The following is a 22,343-nucleotide window of genomic DNA, read 5'->3' as shown; positions in this document are numbered from 1 at the left end:
TCTGTTTGGGACAGTTCTAAAGGGTTTGTCAGTGAAAATACTAAAAAAAGTGCAGTAAGGTAAACAAATTAGAATTACCTATAAATCTCCAGGGAATAAAATGTCCATTTTTGACATTACATTGAAACAAAAATTAAGAGAGACACCAAAAAGAATGGCCTGCCATGCCTAAAGCCAGGCTCCAGACAGAGCCATACTGTATTAAAAACAAATCTGGCACCTGAGCATGTTCACTGCAATTATCATTATCCAGCCTCTATAACATCTGACCTTCCCTAAAGAGAAATATTTTCTTTTTGTTAATGTCCCATGTTGCACTGCATTTCCCATTGTCATTGGCAGCATATTGATTTAATATCAGGTTAGAGGATCAGCCATAGCACATACAAGCTGGACATAATGCATTTTGTATAATCTTCCACAGCTGATCCACTGGGAGAATTAATAGAATTTCATGCAACTCTGAAATTGCTATTCCTGTTTCAAGGGGCACTGATGATTTTTTAGATGTTGTACTTTTTTAGTTTTTCTCAGCCCCTTCTGCACTGAATAAAGGGAGATATTGAATGTTTTCAGTATTTTTGCGTTAGTGCTGTCATTGGCAGCAACAGCACTTTTGATATGCATCAGTTTGGCTCTAGTGCAGATTTTTTTCACTCTGGATGCCTACTGATGTGCACTGATTTAACTTCTAAAAATGAAACTTAATTTTGTGTAGCTTATAAGTAGTCCCTAGTGAATCTTGGCTCCAAAAAGCTAATATTTTTCAGACATAATCAGCAGCAATAGGTAATGTATTACCATTAGCTATGTTAGCAAGTGTAAAAAAAAAGGAAAGGCTGGGGGAGGAAGTGTGGTGCAGAAACTCAATAGAAAATGTAATATTCTTTTAGCAGCTTCATACTTTGCAGCAAATCTTAATATAAAATTACACATATCAGTGTTACACTCTAGTGTTATTCTCCATGTTTATTCATAATGATTGTTTCATATTTAAAGAACACCAAAATATTGTGTTTTCTCAGCCAAGGACAATAATAGTTTAATAGTAATTTATTTTAAACTGCTACTGATCATACAACCAATCAACACATTAAGTGATGCCAACATTGGCATCTTGCTAAATAATCTCTAGGCTTTGCACTGAGAGTACATCTTTCAAAGATAAGTCAACAAGAGCAATCAGAGCAGAAAATTAGAATTTGGTATCTTAGAATTAAAATACAGCTAAACTAAAGTTTTAATTGGGGTGATCTAAAAGGGCACTTGATGTAATGATCTCTTTCATTTGTTACTAATTGTTTGTTCCTGATGAAGAAGAAACATGTATATGAATGTAGTTGATTTGAGTAAAGATGGCAGTTGCTTTAGTGACGATTTTATTGTTAAACAAGATGGATTTTAAGAATTTAGGAAGACAGTCTTTGCAGCTTCAAACTTACTAGACAATACACTTTTCATCAACAAATACTTTTCATGTAATTTCTCTTGCTCTGGTTTATTTATGATTTGGATTAATCACATGTTCCAGTAAGTGAGGAATAGGAGGAGATTAAAACACTCTAGAGTTTATGCATAAGGCAGAAGCAGGTATTGATAAACAACTCCTGCTTCAGTTTCTTACTAATTCAAATGCACCAAACATAAGAGAATATGGCCATGGAAAAGGAACAGAATTCAAATTAATATTAAATTCTGAAAAATAGATTGTAAACACTTTACAAATATTTCAAATTGTATTTTGCTTTACATATGTACTTAGAGCTTTATAGGTAGATTTCTATATTTTTCTCTAATAGTCGTTCGGGTTTAACATTCAACCCAAAAGACCTTTGTGATTTAGCTATTTTACAGCAGCAAAAGAAAACTGCTGAAACTTTAAACATATTTGTGAGGACATTTGTTGTGTTACCATTGTTACCATATTTCCAAACATGGTAAAATTCTTATTTAGTGTATACCATTGTGTTGACCATCTGGGCCTTGTAGTCAGAAGGTGTTGAGTTCTTCTAGCTTCTGTGGACTTCAATAGATTGAAGTGTAACAGAGCTGCAGAGCATTAAGTGCTGAAAATGACAAGATTTGAGGCAACGATTTAAGAAGGACGAGAAGTACTGAAAATAACAGGCTCTGAAAACAGAATTAAAAAGAGGTATTTGAAGGATAAAAATTTCGCACCAATCATTGACGCTGGGAAGACTAGTGGGATAAATGTGCAGATTCACAAAACACTCACAAAAATACTTTTTCTGTTTCTCGAATATCATTATACTTGCTTATTTTTCCATTCTTCTTTGGGACATATTTGAAAAAAAAGAGTGAAAAAACATGCAACCCAGAATCCAGTCTAGGAAGTTTGGCTGAGGGGTGAGGAAGCTTGTCTGGGAGAGAGGCATCATGGTTTTATGTCTGTAGTGCTCAAACCAGGTCTTGAGTGTGAACCTTATATCTGTTAGCTGAATGTTTCCATAGCAAAACCATCGGGGAGTAGTGGTCTGTCTTTAGTTGGCATTGTTTTGCTTCATATCAGTAATTAAATCTCTGTTGGGTCAAATTATCTCTAGAGTTAAGTTATCAGGAGTCTTGCCTAGGATATAGGAGAGTTAGTTTCATATCCATGGAGGTTCATATATGAATACCCATGCTTAATTATCTACTTTATTATGATAGCTTCAGTAGGAGAGATTCGAGTGTAGACCCAAGAGCCTAATGGCCAGGCTTTTGGGAAAGGGAAAAGGATATTTGCATGTTCATTTATTTAAATTCCATTTCTCCTTATATTTTGATGCCCTGACTCAGTGTCCTAACTATTTAGTTAATATCATTAATAATATGTTGTTAGTTGTGCCAGGATCATCCTATTTCCTTGCAAAAGAAGAAGGAATTTTGAAGTTGGAATTCTCAAAGGAAGCTTAAAATAATCTGAAATTTTATTTCCTGATACACTAACAGAAAGAAAGGTAGAGTTGGTATCCACCATCTCAGTTCAAGAAATCAAGAGATGATTGTGTTTTGTTTTTCTATTGTGAGATAATAATCCTACAAATCAAGGAACAGACTTGTTAAAACAGAAATGTCTTCCTGCTTTGTGACTGTCTTTTCCTTGCTATCCCAATATACCTATAATCCGTGGAACCTTAATGATATATGCAAATATTTGAAATTAATAGTAATTAACAAGGATGAGGAGCAAGATGGTAAGACTTTAAAAGAGCCTTTCTCCTTTAGCTAATTTCCATTGGCTTGAGTTGGACTAGAGATGGAATTCTGTGCATGATGTGACTGTGAGATTGCCAATTTTTCTTAAGAGGAGTGAACCTATTCCTGTATGTTTTTCACATGAATTATGTGCACAGTCAGAGGTGAGTTTGCATTTTCTAAGAAAAGCTGACTCCCATCTTTTTACAGATTTTTGTCCACTTGTTAAAAAGTTAATTCCAGTTAAAAATTGCTGTTGATAATAGGTAGCTTTGATCCTGTGACAGATTTTTTTTTATCTCTAAAATATCACATCACTACCGGGGAAAAATAACAGTAGTTAGTTATTATGTCAGCTAGTCTAACATTCTCCAAATATCCAACTTTACTCTGAACAGGGTCTACTAAAGGTTGCTATAGACAATGCCCGAGCTCAAGAGAAACAGGTCCAACTGGAAAAAACAGAGCTGAAGATGGAACTCTTCAGGGAACGAGAACTGAGGGAAACACTTGAAAAACAGTTGGCTGTGGAGCAAAAGAACAGAGGTACCTTGATTAAGTACACATAAACATCTTGTTATTTATTTCCTTAGGAAACGATTTTCTATCAAACACCTGTGTTTTATCAAAATTTTATCTCTCTTAAATTATCTTAGGTCTCATCTGACTGCAATGAAGTATGTTTTTTAACCTGCCTAATTTTGTAGAATGTCTTCATAAGACTTGGAGGAAGGACCCTCCCTTTTCTCAACATTTTCTTGAATATTGTTACATCAGCAATGCAAAAGCAATTATAAATACCCTATATGCTGTAACAGACCTTTGTAGGTTGTGATCATTAGGAAAAGGGATAGCTATTTAATACAATTTGTATCAAATTTAAGAATCTGCAAGTTTTTAGGAACTCTGTTCTGTTCTTAAAATGCATATTTAGGCAAACTGTATGTAATAAATATAAAGATAATGGTAATATATGAGCTCTTTATAATGCATGGTAGATAAAATACGTGCTTGTAGAAGTAACTGTGAAAGTTTTTCTTGATGAAGCAGAAGCATTAGTAGCATTTGTAGCTTTACCATCAGCCCACTGTAAAGCCTGTACATGTTAGAGATTTTTAAATTATTGCATTGATAGTGAAGATGAGACAATTTGGAGTGATTTGCAGTAACTATTTGTATTACGAGCATGTTTCTATCTTTATTTATGTATTCATTTCTCTGTCTCTGTATGTCTCACCCTTTAATAGTGCCTGATTAATTTGCAAGGACAGTTAACCTCTGGAACTCCCTTGCTGTTTAACTCAGACCATGACAAGTCAGATGTGTATTTTTGCAGAGCTAGAGTTACAAGTCTCTTCTTGTCCAGTTTAATTTTCTGGTAACCACCTAAACAGAGAATCCCAAGAACAACTGGATTCACAGCCAATGTCATTATGCCTTAAACTAACATGCTAGCAGTAAGTACACAATGTAATCCTATTTCATGCCTTGACCTATTAAAGGGTAGGACTATCACATCATTAATTACCCTTTCCTTAACTTATGAAAATATATTTTGAAAAACCATTGCTGTTAGCAATTTTCACACCTGCTCAGTGAGTCATCCCTTTGTCCCCAACTGGTCCATTCTGCTCAATACAATTGTATTACTTTTAAATTAGTTTGGTAAAAGAGTAAAGTAATTTGGTTAGTCTTCACAACTTTCTCACAACTGCTCAAATATATATTCCTTTTTGGAGTTGTACAATCACATGCAAAACAGAAAAGGTTTGAGGGGGAGCCCATCTGATCTTTAGTTTTGCCATCTACAAATTAAGCATCTCATTTTAATGAATAGAAATTCTCTTTCTGGACAATAAAAAAAGAAACTTGTATAGCCTGTTATATAGACAAGTAGGTGGGATCAATTGCACTGTGAAGACTTCTTTCTCTTCCCTTTAACTCCAGAGGTCACATGGTTGACAAAGCTGTGCTAGACACATATGTTTTGAAAAGATAAAATTAAGCAAAATTAATTTCACTCAAAGTTGTATGCTAGAAAAAAACATGGGATAGTCTCTTATTGTGTTTATTTTACTGAAATAATTGGCAATATTATTTTCAGCATGATGCATTACCTGCTCTTGTATATGCATCCCTCTAATGATGATCTTGAACTGGGAAAACAGTCAGACCAAAGAGGAATGGATTTGAACAGTTAATGGTCGTAGGCAGCAAAGTAAATATAATGAGGATGACTATCTCTGCTAGTGGATACTTCTGTATAAAAGAAATAAAAGTATGGATTATTCTTTCAAATAAACAGATCGAAGTAAGAGAGAAAAAATAAGGCCAGATTGTAATTATTGTGAAAATTTATTCTTCAATTAAAGGCAGAAAAATGCATAGGAGCCTTTGCCTACTATTAGTTTTTCAGATAGCAAGTGTCATGTCCTAAAGTTTCACATGTCTTAATGGAAGCACAAGCAAGAAGGGAGAAATGTATTAGCTTCCCTGCTAAGTGAAGAGATGCCACATGAAAATACTGAAAAGCACTTAAAAGCTACAGCATAGAAACACAAGCCACTGTGTCACATACAGGTCAAACCCTTCATTTGGAGGGGACCTTCAGCATTAGGCAACATCTATCTATCTTTTGCTCATCTTGTTAATACAAGTCAAATATAATTCTGTTTAGTGGCTATAGATGAGTATTTTTGTCTTTTTTTATGGAGTATTGGATTCACGGCTGCTACTGTATGCTCTACAGAGCTGCTTATTTGCTGTACTGTTTCCTTCCTTCTTTTTAAATTTTCCAATTAGCGATTCCTAAGGCTGTAGGATGTGTCTCATCAACTGGTGAAAGTGGGATAATATCTCTTCTGTGAGCAGCTACACAGTAAGGGTTTGCTAATTTTGGCTCTGACTGCTGTAGTCACATCTACAATGTGTCAGCCATGATGACATTTTAATTCAGAAAGCAACATATGTTTCCTTCTCATTTATTGCAATCACTTTCAAAGTACTTATAATGAAAACATTAAAACCATGCAATGATTCAAAATGTATTTAGTTTAGCCTTTGTATAGATGCTAGATGTTCTTTGATAGTATGAGCTAATTAGCCTGTAAAGTAGTTGGTATTGTACAAAATGAGAAAGAACCAAAATTCCGAAGTCTTGGATGTAAATTATGTAGTTATTCTGACTACAGGATATGTGCTTATGTTAATTTTGTGCCTGAACAGTTCTGTATAGCAGCACAAAACATAAAAGACCATCTAAAAGGTGGTTCTTCTTAGCATATGAATTAAAGAGTAATAACAATGACAGTTCCCTTTAAAAGTTTTATTATTTGCATTTTATGATTTATACCACCATCACAGTCTACTGTCTCTGGGGAGTATGAACTGGTGAAAGTATTTTTTTTTTTGTATTTTCCAGCATTCATTCCTAGGCATACACCAGAGGTTGCTTTGCAGTGAGATACAGGGCTAGATAGATCTTGACATGCAAACCTAACAGTTTCTAGTATCTGGGTTTGGTAAGGATGATTCTTTTGGTGCGAATTCTTTAGTGATAATTTTTTAGTTAGTGTCAAAATAACAGAATCTTCAGGAAAGGATTACGTAGAAAGATCTTAGGACAAAAAGCTTTTTACATGCACATACATGAAAACCCTAAATGTGCTATATAAGAATGGTTGGGGTGTGGTGGGGGAGATAATGCTGTGCTTTACAACTCTATATGATTGGTTCAGAGGTCCACTTTGGTTTTAATGGAGAAGAAAAATTGGTTGACTTTACCCTTTTCCATCAGGAGCATAATTTGTAATACGTTCCTTTAGTTAGGGATCCTGCAAGTCTTACCTTTGTGGTTGTAAATCACTGGTAACATAGAAAAGAAAATTGTGATGAAGTCCCATACTGGACTTGCCATCCTTTTCCTAAAGAGTTTAAGCTGAAGAAATTCAAGGAAAACATTTTTTTCTACATAAGGACATTCTATATTTAATTTCAAAATACTCATTTCTTTACTAACATTTTCCCTCACATTTGACAACATATATTAATATTTACTTGACTGGAGGATTGAGCACCATGAAGGATTTGCTGTGAGTTCTTCAAGGTTAGATGGCTGATGGCACAGGCACCAACAGAAAGCAAGAAAGAGAAAAGGAAAAGACACAATGGAAATGAAATAAATATGGAGAAGAGACCAGGCACCAAGAGGTCAGATGGCTTGCAGGGAGCAGAGCTTCGAGGGGAGTTAGATGTCTCAGGGCCTTTCCCCAAGAAATGAGGACTAGAGCAGGGTGGGGGCTGCCCAGGACACAGGCAGATGGATCCCCCTCTTATGCAAGAGAAGCTGCAGGGAGGCAAGAACTCCATCACCATGTGTCTATTAACTGTGCTATGAGAAATAAAAATGGTGAAATTAATTCTGAACACCCCCTCACCTCCAGAGACAGGGATCTATCTATGTCAGATGATTCAAAAAGTACATCCATTGCTGATTTTCAAAGTTTTCTGATTTGAAAAATCACAGTCATTTCTTGATACTACATACAGTTTTCAATACTGGCATATAGAACAGTAGCATTTAGAACATTCCAGGGTGATTCCAACAAATTTCAAGTCATGTAACTGGTTATTGTGTAATTCATTGGTTTATATGAAAATCTCAGTTATAGTGTTTCTCAGGAAACACTAGGTCATCGTGCAGCCAAGTTTCAGATCCAAAGTGGAGCGCACTGATGTTATTTTCCTTTCACAGCAATAATTCAGAAAAGGCTAAAGAAGGAAAAGAAGGCAAAGAGGAAATTGCAGGAAGCACTTGAATTTGAGACTAAACGACGAGAGCAAGCAGAGCAAACACTGAAACAGGCAGCTTCAACAGATAGTCTCAGGGTCCTAAATGGTAAGAAGCCAATTTTTTGCCTCTATGTCATTAACGTTCAATTTAAGTGCCAAAAGAATTTTGTTATATTGAAAATTTATAACATGATGGAAAGGGAAAAAAAGGAAAATCTCTTTTCTTTCCTTCATTCAAATGATACCTCTATCTTTATTGCTTTGTTACTTTATATAGTATGTGCAAATAAACTCACTGGAGACAATGTTCAAACTAGGACAATTTTATATTATTAGTTTGAGAAGTCAATTTTTTTCTTCCTTTTTTTCTCCTCCCCTTTATGCTTGAAAAATCTATTGCTCATTAATCTTCCTAGTCTAACAAAAAATTGTCCTGGCCTCCAGTCATTGTTCAACATTAAAAAAACTGACAAAGGTTGATTGTATTATAATTCAGCATTGGAGTAACAGGTTGTAAAAAGGGCTATAAGAATCAAATGAAATATGTGTCAGTCTTACCTTTCTATCTTTCTAGACTCTCTGACCCCAGAGATAGAAGCTGACCGCAGCGGGGGCAGAACAGATGCTGAAAGGACAATACAAGGTAGGAATTTGCAAAAGGCTATAAATCTAGATCTTGCTATATGAGTTTTTCCTCAGCTTTAGACTGCTATTCAAGCATGTAGCCTACCATCTGGGCCACATCAAAACAAGTTCAAACAAGGTCAAGTTCATCTTGGTTGTTTATAAGAGAGAATACATTCTGTGCTGATAGATTTTCTTTAAATTAATAGGTCATTTCTGTTTATACAGAGCAATTAAAGAAGAATAATTAATTTGAAGCAGTATTGGTTTGAATCTCAGACATACTGAATGCAGTTTTTTTTGAATATGTGTACTTTGAATTGAGTTAATAATGTTTTTAAAGGTGTATTTGAAACATCTTGAGCCTTTTAACTGTACAAATGGCTAAACCTAATGGGTAACATTCAAGGCATGATGAGAATTTCATAGCTAATAGTCAGTAGCAGTTACTGAAAGATGTTGTTTCAATAAGCTACTCTGAGCATTAACAATAAATAAGCTGTTTATTCCCATCTTGGATTTTTCATTTACCACATCCCATTATTTACATTTTAATAAAACAAATCTGCTGAATAAATTTATACATTAAATACTAAAGAGAGCCATATTACTTCCCCTGTGAATCTAAATGTATATATACATTGCAAACATCAAGATATTAGTAAAGAGCAAATTTTGAAGATAGCATTTCTTTTATAATATCTTTTCTTATCAACAGCTAAATCTACCTACATGAATACTAAGCAATAAAAATAGCAATTGTTTTCAATGGTAAATGAAGGTGCATTTTTCAGAGGCAAGCCTAAAAGGATTAGCTCCAGTAATCTCACTCAATTGCCTTTATTTTGCATTTTGAAGTCAATCATCCTAACAATATCATTTGACATCTTCTGTGTGTTATTTAATCACATTTCCTAAATTCCAAGGAGTTGTTACTGGTGTGCCACAAGGAGGCTGTAACAACAAAATAAAAAAGTCAAGAAGCTTTTAAGGGATTGAACATATAAACAAATATCAAAGATGCAATAAGTTCTTATGAAAGGCAAACACATATATATAAACAAAGACATTTAAAGCAAGCTACGTCTGCAAAGTCAATAGCACAGAAGTTGGAATATGCCAGACTAAATGTTGCCTGGGAAGTGAATACATGTTATGGGGTCTGTTAACGCCAGAATCCTGCCTTCCTTCCCATAAAACATGCACATTATTCAAAGCACCATTTGATATAATTAATTTGGTAAGAACTCAGCCACTTTTTTATTTTGTTATAATCCAGGCATTTTGTTACTTTTTTGATGCTAAAACAGACTTTTAATTTCTTGGGAGGCCATGCTGCAGCACCAGTCACTGCAGTACTTGTACTTATTGCAAATATTAATTGCTCCATCGTCAGAGCATTCTTACAAGGAAGTGAAATTTGGAGTATTCCAATTTGATAGCTGGGAAACAGAGTCAAATACAGATTAAGATGACATATTGCTTAACTGTGAAGTATCAAGGACCTAATTTTTCAGGATAATTTGCATTTTTGGCAGAAGCATGCAGGTGTAATCCAATTACTGTTCCTGTTGAACTGAGTCTTGCTCATAGGCTGAAATGTAAAGTTGGATATTTATAATATGAGCAACACAAATTTGAAAGCATATATTCTAAAGGATTTATCCCAAACTATATAGGAATAACACTTCAGCTTTTGAACAATGGCTGTGCATTCTTTCTCAGCTATCCTCTGCTCATTTCATATATTTCCATTTTTGCAATAAGTGAAATCAAGGATTTATGGAAGACATTCTCAGTAATGACTTTTCCTTGATTCATCTGTCCCAGGTGATACACATTAAAAACAAAATTAAAACCCACAGATTATTATTTAGTTCAAGACTGGACCATGATATTTTCTGACTGTGATATTGAATCATATTGCAAAGGCAACCTTAATTCTGACATTTCCTGTATCTACTTTGTACTCTCAACACATAACTAAAGCAGAGGGGTTTTAAGAAAAAGGAAAGAAGAAGCAAGAAATGACAGTTTTCATGTCTTTCAATTTAATGTATTCAGCTCAATCATCATACAGCAGTTCAGAACTTTTAGATCTACTCCAATATGTAACCCTACAACACAAATGTAACTGTAGGAACATATTGTCAATGTAAATCAGTCATTATAGGGTGACAGACTTCAGAAATAGTTTAAGAAACAGTTAATAGCAGGCAAGTCATGCCAAATGTGAGGACCTTTGTGTTCATTTCCAATATTGGAAGGAGGACTTCCTTTCACCATAAACTCCCTTTTCTCTGTCCCCCTTGCTATGTATCCCTATGTATCTGTCCCAGTTCCTTCTTCTTTCTTCTCCTCCCACCAATCCACCCTTTGTCAATTGCTAACCAAACACATTTCCTTGCTCTACGTTACATTGCTCTTCTTTTTCCCCCAACTTCGCATTCTCCCATCATTCTCTTCTGAACTTAGTTTAATGCCACCCTAATTATTTATATACAAGCTCTTTCTTTCTCCGTGACCCCCTGGCTCTGTCTGACTCTTCCTGTTGCCTCCTCCCCTTACCCAGTCATTTCAAGAGCTGCATTGGCATTCCCTGTTACCAGCCTTCCCTGCTGCAAACCACATCTCCATCTGTGGTGTCTGCTTCCCCAGTCTCCCTGGTCAGGCTCACATTCCCTACTGGTTTCAGTACATTTCTGTTTCTTTTCATGTACCTGCCTGGATATCAGGGAGGGAAGCACTGGGAGCATTCTGTTCCAATTTCTGTATTTAGCCTGACAGTTGTAAGCAGGAGTGAGGAGAAGGAATTGCAGGGAAAGAACCACTTCATTCCTGAAGCACTGGAATAAAGCATGCTCAGTACAGATGAGGCCCTTTATCTGCAAAACTCTACAAAATCTTTCCAGTGGCTGAAACATTTTCCAGTACTTTCTTGGATTTTCTTTAGGGCAATAAAGACTATACTGTCACAATTACACAAAATTTCAATTGTGTCCTTGCATTTTATTTGTAAATGATATTTTGTATACTTTGGTATACACTATAGAAGAAATATAATATACAAATATTTATTATATCCTATATAGAGTATGTTCCATAATTAAAAATATAATACCACCTCTGGCATCTTTCGGATTCTGGGGAAAAAATATTTACTAGGGAAATACTTTCTTATTCCTCTCAAAAATATATCTGTATCTCAGTATCTAAGCATGCCTGGGGTAATAGTCTTTTTATCCACAATCATTTTTCAATTTACTGTGTTGAGCGTGCTATGTAGTTCTGTAACTAAGCAAACAAAGGTAGGAAAGCTTCAGTGCTCTGTAGGGAAGTGATATAATTGAAATACAAAATGTAATTTCAGCATTTAAGAAAAAATTCTGCAAGAAAATCATAATTAAAACTAAAGATTTTGTTTACTATTTATTATAAATAATTGAATACTTGTCAACTTGAAGTTATATCTAATGTTGCTATTTTTAAGTATCACTTTGAAGAGTAAGGGATAGAACTAATTTAAGCACAGAAGATAATTGCATTTGTCAATAAGGGGGTATGTTCTGTTCTATTTTTCGTCATGTAGCACTCATTTAGATTCACTTTTAGTGCATGTAAAGTCTTTTGTAAAATGGAAGCAATAATAAAAAGGAATTTGAATACAAGACTATAAAAAGAAGCAATGCAGGGTATTTTAGGGTTGTGTTTGAGTTTTTTAAATACTGAGTAGATAACAGTTTGCTGCAATTTCCATAGAATGTTAACAAATAATCATAATAAATAATTCAAATTTGGGTCTCAGATGTACTTATGTATTTTTTGGGTGATAGAAAGCAATACTAAGCTATTAGGAACTGGTGAAGACACTGGTTTTAAATGTTTTCTTTGCTTCTGTTTTAAATAATAATAAAGCAGATTATCCTCTTCTCCATACATATTGTAGGTTCACTAGATGCCTATGCCTAGCTCCCAATCCGGTTTCCCAAGACCCCCTCATCCCACACAAAAAGGTACCATACAAAGATAATGTTTGACTTTTATATACTGTTTTGTTAACAGACCTCTTACTAAGCACTAGAACAATGACATTTACTGCTGCTTTTACCTTCTTATTTCCACTGAATTTTCTTCTCCATCTAGTTACTTACCATGTATTTGCCTGCCTACATTATTATGTTTTCTTTTCTTCTACATATCCCACATTCCCAATTTTCTGTCTCCCAGTAGTTTCCCTCCCAAGTCCTGTACATTCATTTTCATTCTATTTAAATACCAATCACACACATTATCTAAAATCCTCTAAAAGTGTTCTAGTTCTGCACCATTTTCACCATTGGCCATTATTTCCTTGTCATGTTCCTGCCATGTGTTCCTTTTGCCAAATTCCTCACAAATGGTTTTCTGCTATTGTCTGAAAGCTATCCTGGTAAGAAGAGGAAGATTAATCAAATTTTCCCTCTTTCATGCTGCTATTTTTTTGTCTTTTCCATTTATTCCAAATTTACTAGCAATTGCCTCAGTTTGTACCTTTTCTGCTTTCTTCCAAATAATTTCCAACTTCTATATGCTGTCATTCCAGCTGCTCCTGAAATCTGCTCTGAGTGTTCTTGCCCAGTTTAGTTCCCTGAATTCTCACGTCTATCTGTTTTTTTACCCCAAATGTTTGTTTTTGTGGCAAGAAGTCCTTTGCATTTTCTGTGTTCTCAAAGTTCTTCCATCCTGCTCACTCTCAATCAGTTTTTTCCTCAGCTATGCATTCTCCTCTAGCAGAAAGTTTATCCTCCTTGTCCATTGGTCATTTTCACACCTTGGTTCCTTACTCTGCTGCAAGTATTATTTTTTTCTTCTAGCACATTATCAGCCTTTCTCCAGATGTGTTTATTATCTACTCGCTCTGTCCCTTAGCAAAATGAACTTACCCTTTCTAAGCCCTTTCCCACTGACATCTTCCCTTTCTTTAATTCTCCACCTCTTCTCTAGGCTCACATTAACAATTCAGTTAAGTGTAGTGCTAAGAGGTTTCAGTTTGTACCTTCTTGGTGTAAGAAAAAGACCCACTCAGCTACCATGCTCACAAAACCTTCCAGGGCTATATGTCTTTTTTACCTCCTAGAAAGGACAAGGCAGGAAATAGAGATGTTGAAAAGATCCAGGAATAGATAAAGAAAATAAAAGTAACTTGGTAAACTGGTCCTGTGTGATGTTCCTTTGCAGGCTACTGAACAAGAACAAGAAAGAAATTATGATTTAAATTTGCCCATTGCAAGTGCGCATTTTGCTGCCCAAACGTTAGGGGAAAGCTGCCGTGCAGTTGCCCTCCACATTAATAAAAATTGCTTATATACAGCTTTAGTCTTTTGCCCTGAAACATAACCTATCTGCATTGGTTTGAAGCTTATTTAATCTATTTTTCAACAAGCAAAATCCACGTAATAATCTCAGCAACTGATAGTCCTTGATTCTTGCTTGTTATATTTGTGTTTGAAAGATGGGTATCTGAAGGACTTCCACAATGAAAAGGGACTTCTGGCGGTTCTGTGAAACTACTGCACACAGTTCTATTTCTGATATATAAATCTTGGACAAAAGTGTGTGGAAATATGTGATGATATTTTTTATGAGATCAAAAACTTTATTGGAAAAGGCCATTATCAAGGCTGTGAAGTCAAGCATTCCAAAATTAGGAAATGGTAGAATTAAGGTTGTCTTCCGCACCTTTGTTCAAGTGTCTTTGTGTATGTGGCATGATACAATCTTTAATTATGTGATTAGATACTGTATTTTTCACAGTACCTTGTCTCATTCAGTGCAGGGGACAAAAATATAGGTGAATAAAGGGATATCTATCCAATATTTTCTTCATCTTCAGTGGTCAGTGTGTCTTGTAATGTTTTATATAATATTTCATTTATGTATAATATTTCCATAATTAGACATCATGCTTTACAGAATAGTTGTAAATTATTATCTAAATTTCTTTCTTATATTAAATCTTAATTTTGGCATTTCCTGACAGCTGAGGGCTTTGCTTCACTAATGTCCTAGGTAACCATCTCCTAGGGTTGTCTTCTTAAGAAGTAAACTACAAAGTCAGAAGTTTCACTGTGACACAACATCTGAAAACCATAGAGAACTGAATTTTAAGATTCACAGTGATAAAGCTAACCAAGCAACTGATAAAATGTAATACCATAATATGAGCAGTGTGGCTGAAGAAATTACCATTTTGCTATGGCAGTTTTACAGATACTTCCTGAGATAAAGACAATCTTGGGATATATTTCGTGCTCTTGGGCACAGAATCTTCCTTTGATTTTTCTTGCAACCTGTATCACCTCTAACAGTGTCTCCTTCAAGCTTTCTTTTTCTTGGCTCTCCCTCATTTCTGGGTTTTCTATCAACATTAATAACAACTTCCAAATTTTCAAATGTCTTTCTTGATCCATTTTTCCTCTCACCTTTCAAGGCAAGTTTCTTTTTATATCCAGTCATAATTCCAGCCCCAAAAGTTTTGGCTTCTTTTGCCTAATATCCTTATTAATCAAGATCCAGGTGTCTCGGCACTGACTCATAACATTCTATCCGTATGCCACATGTCCAGTTACTCACCTTGACTTTTCCTTCTAAGAAACCTCATATGACTTTGCTTAACTTTCTTGCCCTATCTGTGTTCTGTCTCTCCTCTTTCCTTGTCTTCTCAACCACTGGCTTCTGTTCTTGTCTATTAATGTAAATAATTCAGTCCCCCAACTTCAGTCTCAGTTTTTGTCTGCCAATAATTTTTAGTGCTTTATTTCATAGCGTTTTCCAGTGCCCTGGTTTTTGTTTCTATGTATGTATTTAGCCAGTCTCAGTCTCAGTCACTCCCCCAGTCACATTTTCTGTCCTTATTTCCAATTCCGATCACATCAGTCTTTTCCTAATTTCTGTAAATCTTGAGTATTTTTATGAGTTCATGTTTGTAGACTTAGAGAAGATCACTGTTGGCTGCTGATCATAGAGAGGATACATTTTCCAGTGCACAGCTACTCTCAAATTAGCTAATGATTTTTTTAAAATGGTTTTCAATATTCCTAAATGGCAGAACATGTATTTCTTTTCCAGGGACATCACTATTCTTTGCAGCACATTTAACTACAATGTCTTCTCTTTAGTCTTTTCTTAATTTATTTTCTGTATGGTATTAACTGTGATGACCAGTGCTAAGTACATTTCCTTTATCTTTAGAGTCCTTTCAAGAATTGCATCTTTCTCTTAGAGCTTCTATCTCCTATCTCTGCATTTCTTCTCCTATCTCTGCATTTCTGTCTGTTCCTTTCCACGTCCCCCTTTATCAAAAGCAATTCCATTTGCATCCATAGCTGCCTAAAGACGAGGTCATCCATCTGTATAATGCCATGTAAAACAATGGCCATATGTTCTCTAAAGTATTAATTGATTAAACCCAAGGAAAGCACTTGACTCTTTATACATTTTACCAACATTTTTCTTGCCTTTTTTTCCTAATTAAAACTCTTGGAACTGCTAAATGTCTCTCTATGTGTATCAACTTGTAAATTCTGCATTTTTATTCGATTGACAATTGCTCATCAGTTATTCTTGTTTTATCACCATTTAGTAAGTACTATGGATTTGTTATTACTCATTTATTATTGCATGGGACTTTTAGCAGAAAGGTGCTTGGGTTTAGTATAGAGTCAGAATTCTCAAATGAATGTATCAGGTCATTTGCAGAATGAAAATACATTTTCATTTTCCCATGTGACATTCCTTCTTCTCTGTCAACCCAGTGTTTCATCTTCCCCTCTATTGTTGCTTTCTCATTTTCCTTCCACCTCTGTTTCACCTCCTCCCCTGCTACTGAATATACCAAATATTTCTTAATATGTCACTTCCTTGACCTGCAAGGCAATGTGTGTCTATGATCTGGAGCCATGTGGCTGCTGGTTAACCAGGTGGCTGACTAGGAGGCGCATGCATTCTGAGGGATCAGTAACAAGCCAGGAGATATGCATTTTCTGCTGGACATCTTGTTGCTGCCTCTTGGCAGCTGGGCAAATCAAACAGTACATGATGCTTCTCAGCAGCTGAAGGGCCAAACAAATGGTTTTTCAAACTGCAAGAGACCCACGGCCCACCTGTTGTGCAGGCCTGCTATAAAGGTTGAACATTTCAGCAGGGAAAAGAAGTCAGGAGCTGGAAACAAAGCTGTCAGAAGCCTGGAAGGCAAAGGGATTTTTTTTTTCTAGATATGTTGAATAACTGCCCAAGGAAACATCTGCTACTTAGCTAGGCTGTTTATGGAAAGAAACAGCTGACTATTCTAGACCCATAGAAATATAAAAAGGTTCTGTGAAGCAACAAAGACAAAACAGTGGACTGACTTGTTTGGAGATGAGCATTTCTGTGATTTTTAGGCCACTCAGCCTGTTATTCCATTAGGGTGGTTAAAAAAAAAACAACAACAAAAAAAAAAACCAAACAAAAAGAAAAACAAAAAAAAAAAAACCCCCAAAAACCAAACCCAAACCAAAACAAACCCAAACCAAAACATACCCAAAAAACCTAATAAATTCCATTTAATTTGCCAATATAAATTTTATTCACCTTAGGAGTCAAGAAGCACTTTGAAGGTCTGTTGATGTGAAATAACGTGTCTTGTGAAAATGGGAATTTCAGCAATCTGACAGATAGATTTTACATTTTTCTTTTTATCTGTCTGGTTTTCAGGTTTCTTCACTGAATTTTCCATTTTTTAGATTTCTAAAGATAAATAAGACAATTGATTTCAGTCTCTACAGTTTTGGTTAACTGTAGGCATAAGACAAGACTGTCTCTGTAATGTGACTGTTCTCCTTTGGGTTATTCTAGCACCTCTCTAGGTAAGTGTAGTGATTTGAGGTAACAGAAACATGTGGGAAAGACAGCAGAATGGAGCAAAGCCATTGTAGTGACCCACTGGGGAGTGATATCTGCTGTTTTGTTATTGATTCTTCCCTGCATGCCAGAGTTTGTCAAACAAATTGATGCATTGGTGAAAACGTATGCACACACACTGTTCAATTATAGAAGCTAAAGGGTAGTGTGTTTTCTGCATTGCTTTTCTCTTTTGCCTTTCTTATGCTCAAAAGAAAATTTATTTTCAGACGTAGTGATGGTCTTAAGGGTGAGACACTGTTAGAATATTAGTTTCTAACCTTCAGTGACATTTATTGGAGCTGCCTTACTAACTCCCTTTGGATAGTCCACCTGATTCTTTTATTTTTGTACAGTCTTCATAAAATATTTGTTGGTTCAACACTGTTCTTATTTGCAGTAACACATAATGCTTCATTTTTCTTCTGATTAGTGCCTTAAACTTCAGCTGCTTTTTGACTTCACTGTGTAACACCTTGTATTAATGTCAGGGTCATGCACTTATTATTCATGTGAACAGTGCTATTCACTTCAATGAAATTATATACATAATAATAAATAACAACATTAATCTGTGTGTACCACCTTGAATTTCATTACTGTTGCAGAAGATACATCTCTGAAAATAGGTTCTCTTAATTTTTATACATTTTACAAAGAGCTTGGCTCTCTCTATGCACACTAATTTAAACATTTAATTTTATTTCCCCTAAGCCTTACTAGCTTTATCAGCTCACAAGTTTTAAAGACATTGTTTTACTGATTGACAGACTATCCAATATAGTTTAGGTTTTAAGCCTAGATTCTATAGTAGATATTTAAAACATCTCTTTCTAGTTCATCTGTCTTTTACTATTGATACTGGAATACTTGATGAGGAAGCAGACGTTAAAGATTTATTTTGTTTCATATTTCATTGACCATGGATAAATACTGAAATTATCTTACAATGCATGGAAACCAAACAGCAATAAGTTTGTTCCCTATCCCCCTGCCCAGGAGTAAGCACTTTGGCAGGTTTTCAACCCAAGCTAATCAATTAAAGACAACATTGATTAACTTAAACAGAAGGTGATATTGATTGCAGGCAGTAACCTATAAATAGACAATTGTTTCATAGAGTTCATAGGTCATTGTTAGCTACACCTTTAAACTTCAAGGTACATAATCCTGTTATCTATTACCAAAAAGCAAAGGAAAGGCACAGAGTGAATATACAGTTATATATATGTTGCAAAGTACTCTTAGTCAACTCTCTCATTCAACACATACTCTTACATAAAATTTTTCACATTTTATTTGAAATTGCTATCTATTGCAATTTATGTTTCATTTTATAGCTGTATATGTATGGAGCTGATGGAAATAAAATATATTCCTGACTTTTTTACTCAGATGAATGGTTAATCAGATTTTTATCCAACATGGTGCTTTAGTTCACTTTTAAAGAAACTGTATGTAAAATTAATGACTAAGCATGAACAGAGTCAAGTGGGAAAATTCAGGACAATACGAATATTAAAAAAATCCCACACTGTGCTCCAGAGGCTTTATATAGAATTGTTTTGACATGTTCATCTTATTCAAAGAGGGAAGGATAGGACGGATGAATTCTTACCTAATGGAATTCTGGGGTCACCCCAGTTGTCTTGATACCTGGAAAGGATGGGCCCTGCAAGGCACCATCTTAGATATTTTTGTTTCCCCGAAGTACTCTCTTCCCTTCATCTTCTCCCTCAGAAAGTGACTGAAACCTGATCAGGCAGGTAGAACATATATTTCTAGCGTAGTCTCATCAGCTAAAATATATATAACATTTTTCCTTTTAGAGAAAGAGCTAAAAGGCTTGATTTTTTTTTTATAAATCAGGATGAAAAATTGATTAAAGCAACATTGTTTCAGTGAATTGGTATTTCTATAGCCTACCATGAAACATGTATAAATAAAGTGGATTTCTAGTTCATTCACAGCTGAACTATAATTCTGAATGTTCTGAGGATGGCTGAGAAGGTAGATCTGGCTGTAAGCTGTTTATCAGTATTTGCCTATAAAGTGTGTAGAAAGCTGTCTCTTTTTCGCTTTCTTATATTTTTTTCCCTCTGCCACATTTACTACATCTTAGGCAAGCGCTGAAAAGTAACATCACATCATGTTAAGATATGTCATAAAGAGGATTGTTTCTTTGCATTAGTTTTTTAAGCTCTATAAAGATTTAAAATTTCCTGATGTTTGTGTATTATACCCATATAAAGAAATTTCATCTTTCAGTGTTAGTTTTGCATTCTTCTATTAAATCCTTAAGACCTCACCATCAATGTATGTCAAAATATTTAATGATTTGAGATTTTTCTAATAGATGCACTTCCCCTGTGACTTGTGTGAAGAATGAGGGAGACAAGTCTTACACAGAAATAAGAGTAGTATTTTTCAGTTCTTCTAAAAGTATGGTGCTTTGGAGAACTAGTAACAGACTAGTAGCCAGCAAGTTACTTTATCCATTTAGACACATAGAAGGAAATCTATTAGATAGGGAGATCCATATGTCCTTACTGAAAGGTGCTGTAGCTTGAGTAGGTAAAAAGAAGCATCCAATCCAGATTAGATTTCAAATCTTGAATTTAAAGTTCAATAAGACTTAAACCATTAAATATGAATGGTCACCATCCAGTTCAGTGGCCTTTTTTGACTATCAGCCACCATCTGCATCAAAGAAGAAAAATTTTCTAAGCAAGCCATTTGAGCTAATCTACCAAGGCAGGTCATAATCAATTTTCTATCTTATCCCTGAATGTCTGAAACTCTGAAATGAGGTTTTCAGAGAGAAGTTAAGATATTCTTATCTTAACATAAATTCTCACACTATTTAAAAAGTTATTTGGTTGTCCACAAGTAGGTGACTTGTGTTCTTGGAGATGCTGCAGTGCATCTGAGACATCTGCATCATGCCTCCAGAAGATCCACGCCTTTCTGGAGCAGCAGCTGGAAGCAGCCTTACAGGATGTGGAAATCATATGTTGAACAGATGTTGAACCAAACACCTTTTGCTCTTTTAAAATGCCTTTGAACATATGACATTCTGTACTTGGGTTACATTAAATGGAAATTCATAGTTTATTGTATATATTGAATTAAAATATATTTATCACTGTTTTAATTTTAAAGGGAAGGCCTATGCACTCCTATAATTTTTACACACAAACATTCATGAGATAATTTCTCTAGATCGTGCTCCCCTGTTATTTGTGGACTAGCTTGTATTTAACATAGCATTTGACTGAGATAGGAAAAAGTCAAATAGGGACAAAAAGTTGTGGGTATTTTTAAAATTATTTTTAAAGAATCCCAAACTGGCTGACTTTCAAAAGGATCTGATAATATTTACCATGTGTGACTCAAAATCAGCTCTTTGGCCAAATCGATAAATGGTCCTTGATATGGAAGCCCTGACCTTTGCTAATGTGTATTAGCATATTCTCCTATTTTCTCTATTCTTTGCAAAATCTTTGACTTCTGTCTGTACATCTAATATTAAAATCTTTTCATAGCCTCCTCCTTTTTCTTTCTGTTTTGAAACAAGCAATTCATTTTGGCCATGAAGCTTGCAAGAGTAATCATATTTAAAAAATAGCTAAAGAAGCAAAGTCGGTCTTTAGCTGACATTCAATCGAATGTATTTATTAAGAGTGTGTAATTCTTTTCAACTGCTAGTGTAAATAAGTCTGTTGAAACAAAAAAAAATTAGTCATCAAGCTGAAAGAAAGCGTGTTTGTGCATAATAGTTCTGAGAAACTGTTTAAGGACAGATTATTCATGAGAAAACACTAAATTTTAAATCTACAAAAATTAGCTAATCCAAAATTAGTTTATTAAATTTTGGTTATTTATTTTCAAAGGAAACTTAAACTATTATAATGTTTCTGCATGAATATAAATTTTAGTAAATAGATACTTTTTTATTTGTGCTACTGATTCCAATTTGCAGCCTTGTGGCTGTCTCAGATAAATTGTTTTGAGCTATGCCAGGAGTAACTGGAAACGTACTAGAAATTTTTTCATTGTAATATCTGAACAACTTTGCAGTCTTTAATGGATTTAGTCTTCACATCAGGAAATACTCCTGTGATGCAGAACAAAGCAATTATCTTTATATATAGAGGGGCTAAGGAGCTTGATCATGGATATATCAGAAATCTGTGGTATAACAGAGACTGAGCCTAAATCTTGCAAGAGCTAAGGATTTTATTCTGCCCTTCATGTTTTGCCCTCCCTTTTATATATTCTGTCATGCTTTCTCATTGTACAGACATATGGAAAACTAGATGGAATTTACCAACTTGCATATCAGTGACAGGATTTATGTCCCAAAACTCCATGGTAGCAGAATACATGGAGCACATCATCTGTGGCTGCTCTGCACTTGCTCAGACTGATGGCTAACCTCTGTGAATATCAGGGTAATGACAAAGTGCACTTGGTCTAAGTGTTTTCAAGTCTTTTCTTTGTTAGACAAAGCTTTGAAAATGCAACAACAACACGCTGCCTAGCATTATTCGATCATTACTTAATTTTATATGAGTGCTACTCACATACCAAGTTAACCTTGTGTATTCATTTTTTGTAAAAAAGAGCTGAAATAAATTCTAGATTCTGGTAGTTCTACATAAATATAACCAGTTTGGTTAAAACACCTTGCATAAAGACATTTCAAAGGTTTGAAGCTACAGTATTGAAGAATTAATTAAATAAATTAGTGTAGGATCTACCAGCTTCCAAACCCAAAGTTACACTGAACTTTTTTTCTTTAGCTTTCT

General features: G+C 34.9%; 1 protein-coding gene across 6 annotated transcripts in view; it reads left to right on the top strand.

The window, feature by feature from the left end:
• DACH1 (dachshund family transcription factor 1) overlaps positions 1-22,343 on the top strand; it is a 356,490-nt gene that overhangs the window by 311,950 nt on the left and 22,197 nt on the right. For 4 of the 6 annotated variants that reach the window (XM_068182304.1, XM_068182308.1, XM_068182307.1 and 1 more), the window contains 3 exons: positions 3,597-3,744; positions 7,952-8,095; positions 8,564-8,632. In XM_068182304.1, the coding sequence (XP_068038405.1) occupies positions 3,597-3,744; positions 7,952-8,095; positions 8,564-8,632 (361 nt within the window). Of the gene's footprint in view, positions 1-3,596; positions 3,745-7,951; positions 8,096-8,563; positions 8,633-12,559; positions 12,627-22,343 lie in introns of all 6 variants that reach the window. The other 2 variants (XM_068182306.1, XM_068182309.1) reach the window with 1 other exon arrangement.

This window comes from Anomalospiza imberbis, chromosome 2 (genome assembly GCF_031753505.1).
Source record: "Anomalospiza imberbis isolate Cuckoo-Finch-1a 21T00152 chromosome 2, ASM3175350v1, whole genome shotgun sequence".
Classification (NCBI taxonomy): domain Eukaryota; kingdom Metazoa; phylum Chordata; class Aves; order Passeriformes; family Viduidae; genus Anomalospiza; species Anomalospiza imberbis.
The sequence above is the reverse complement of the archived record's forward strand: the minus strand, read 5'-3'. Positions and strand labels throughout refer to the sequence as shown.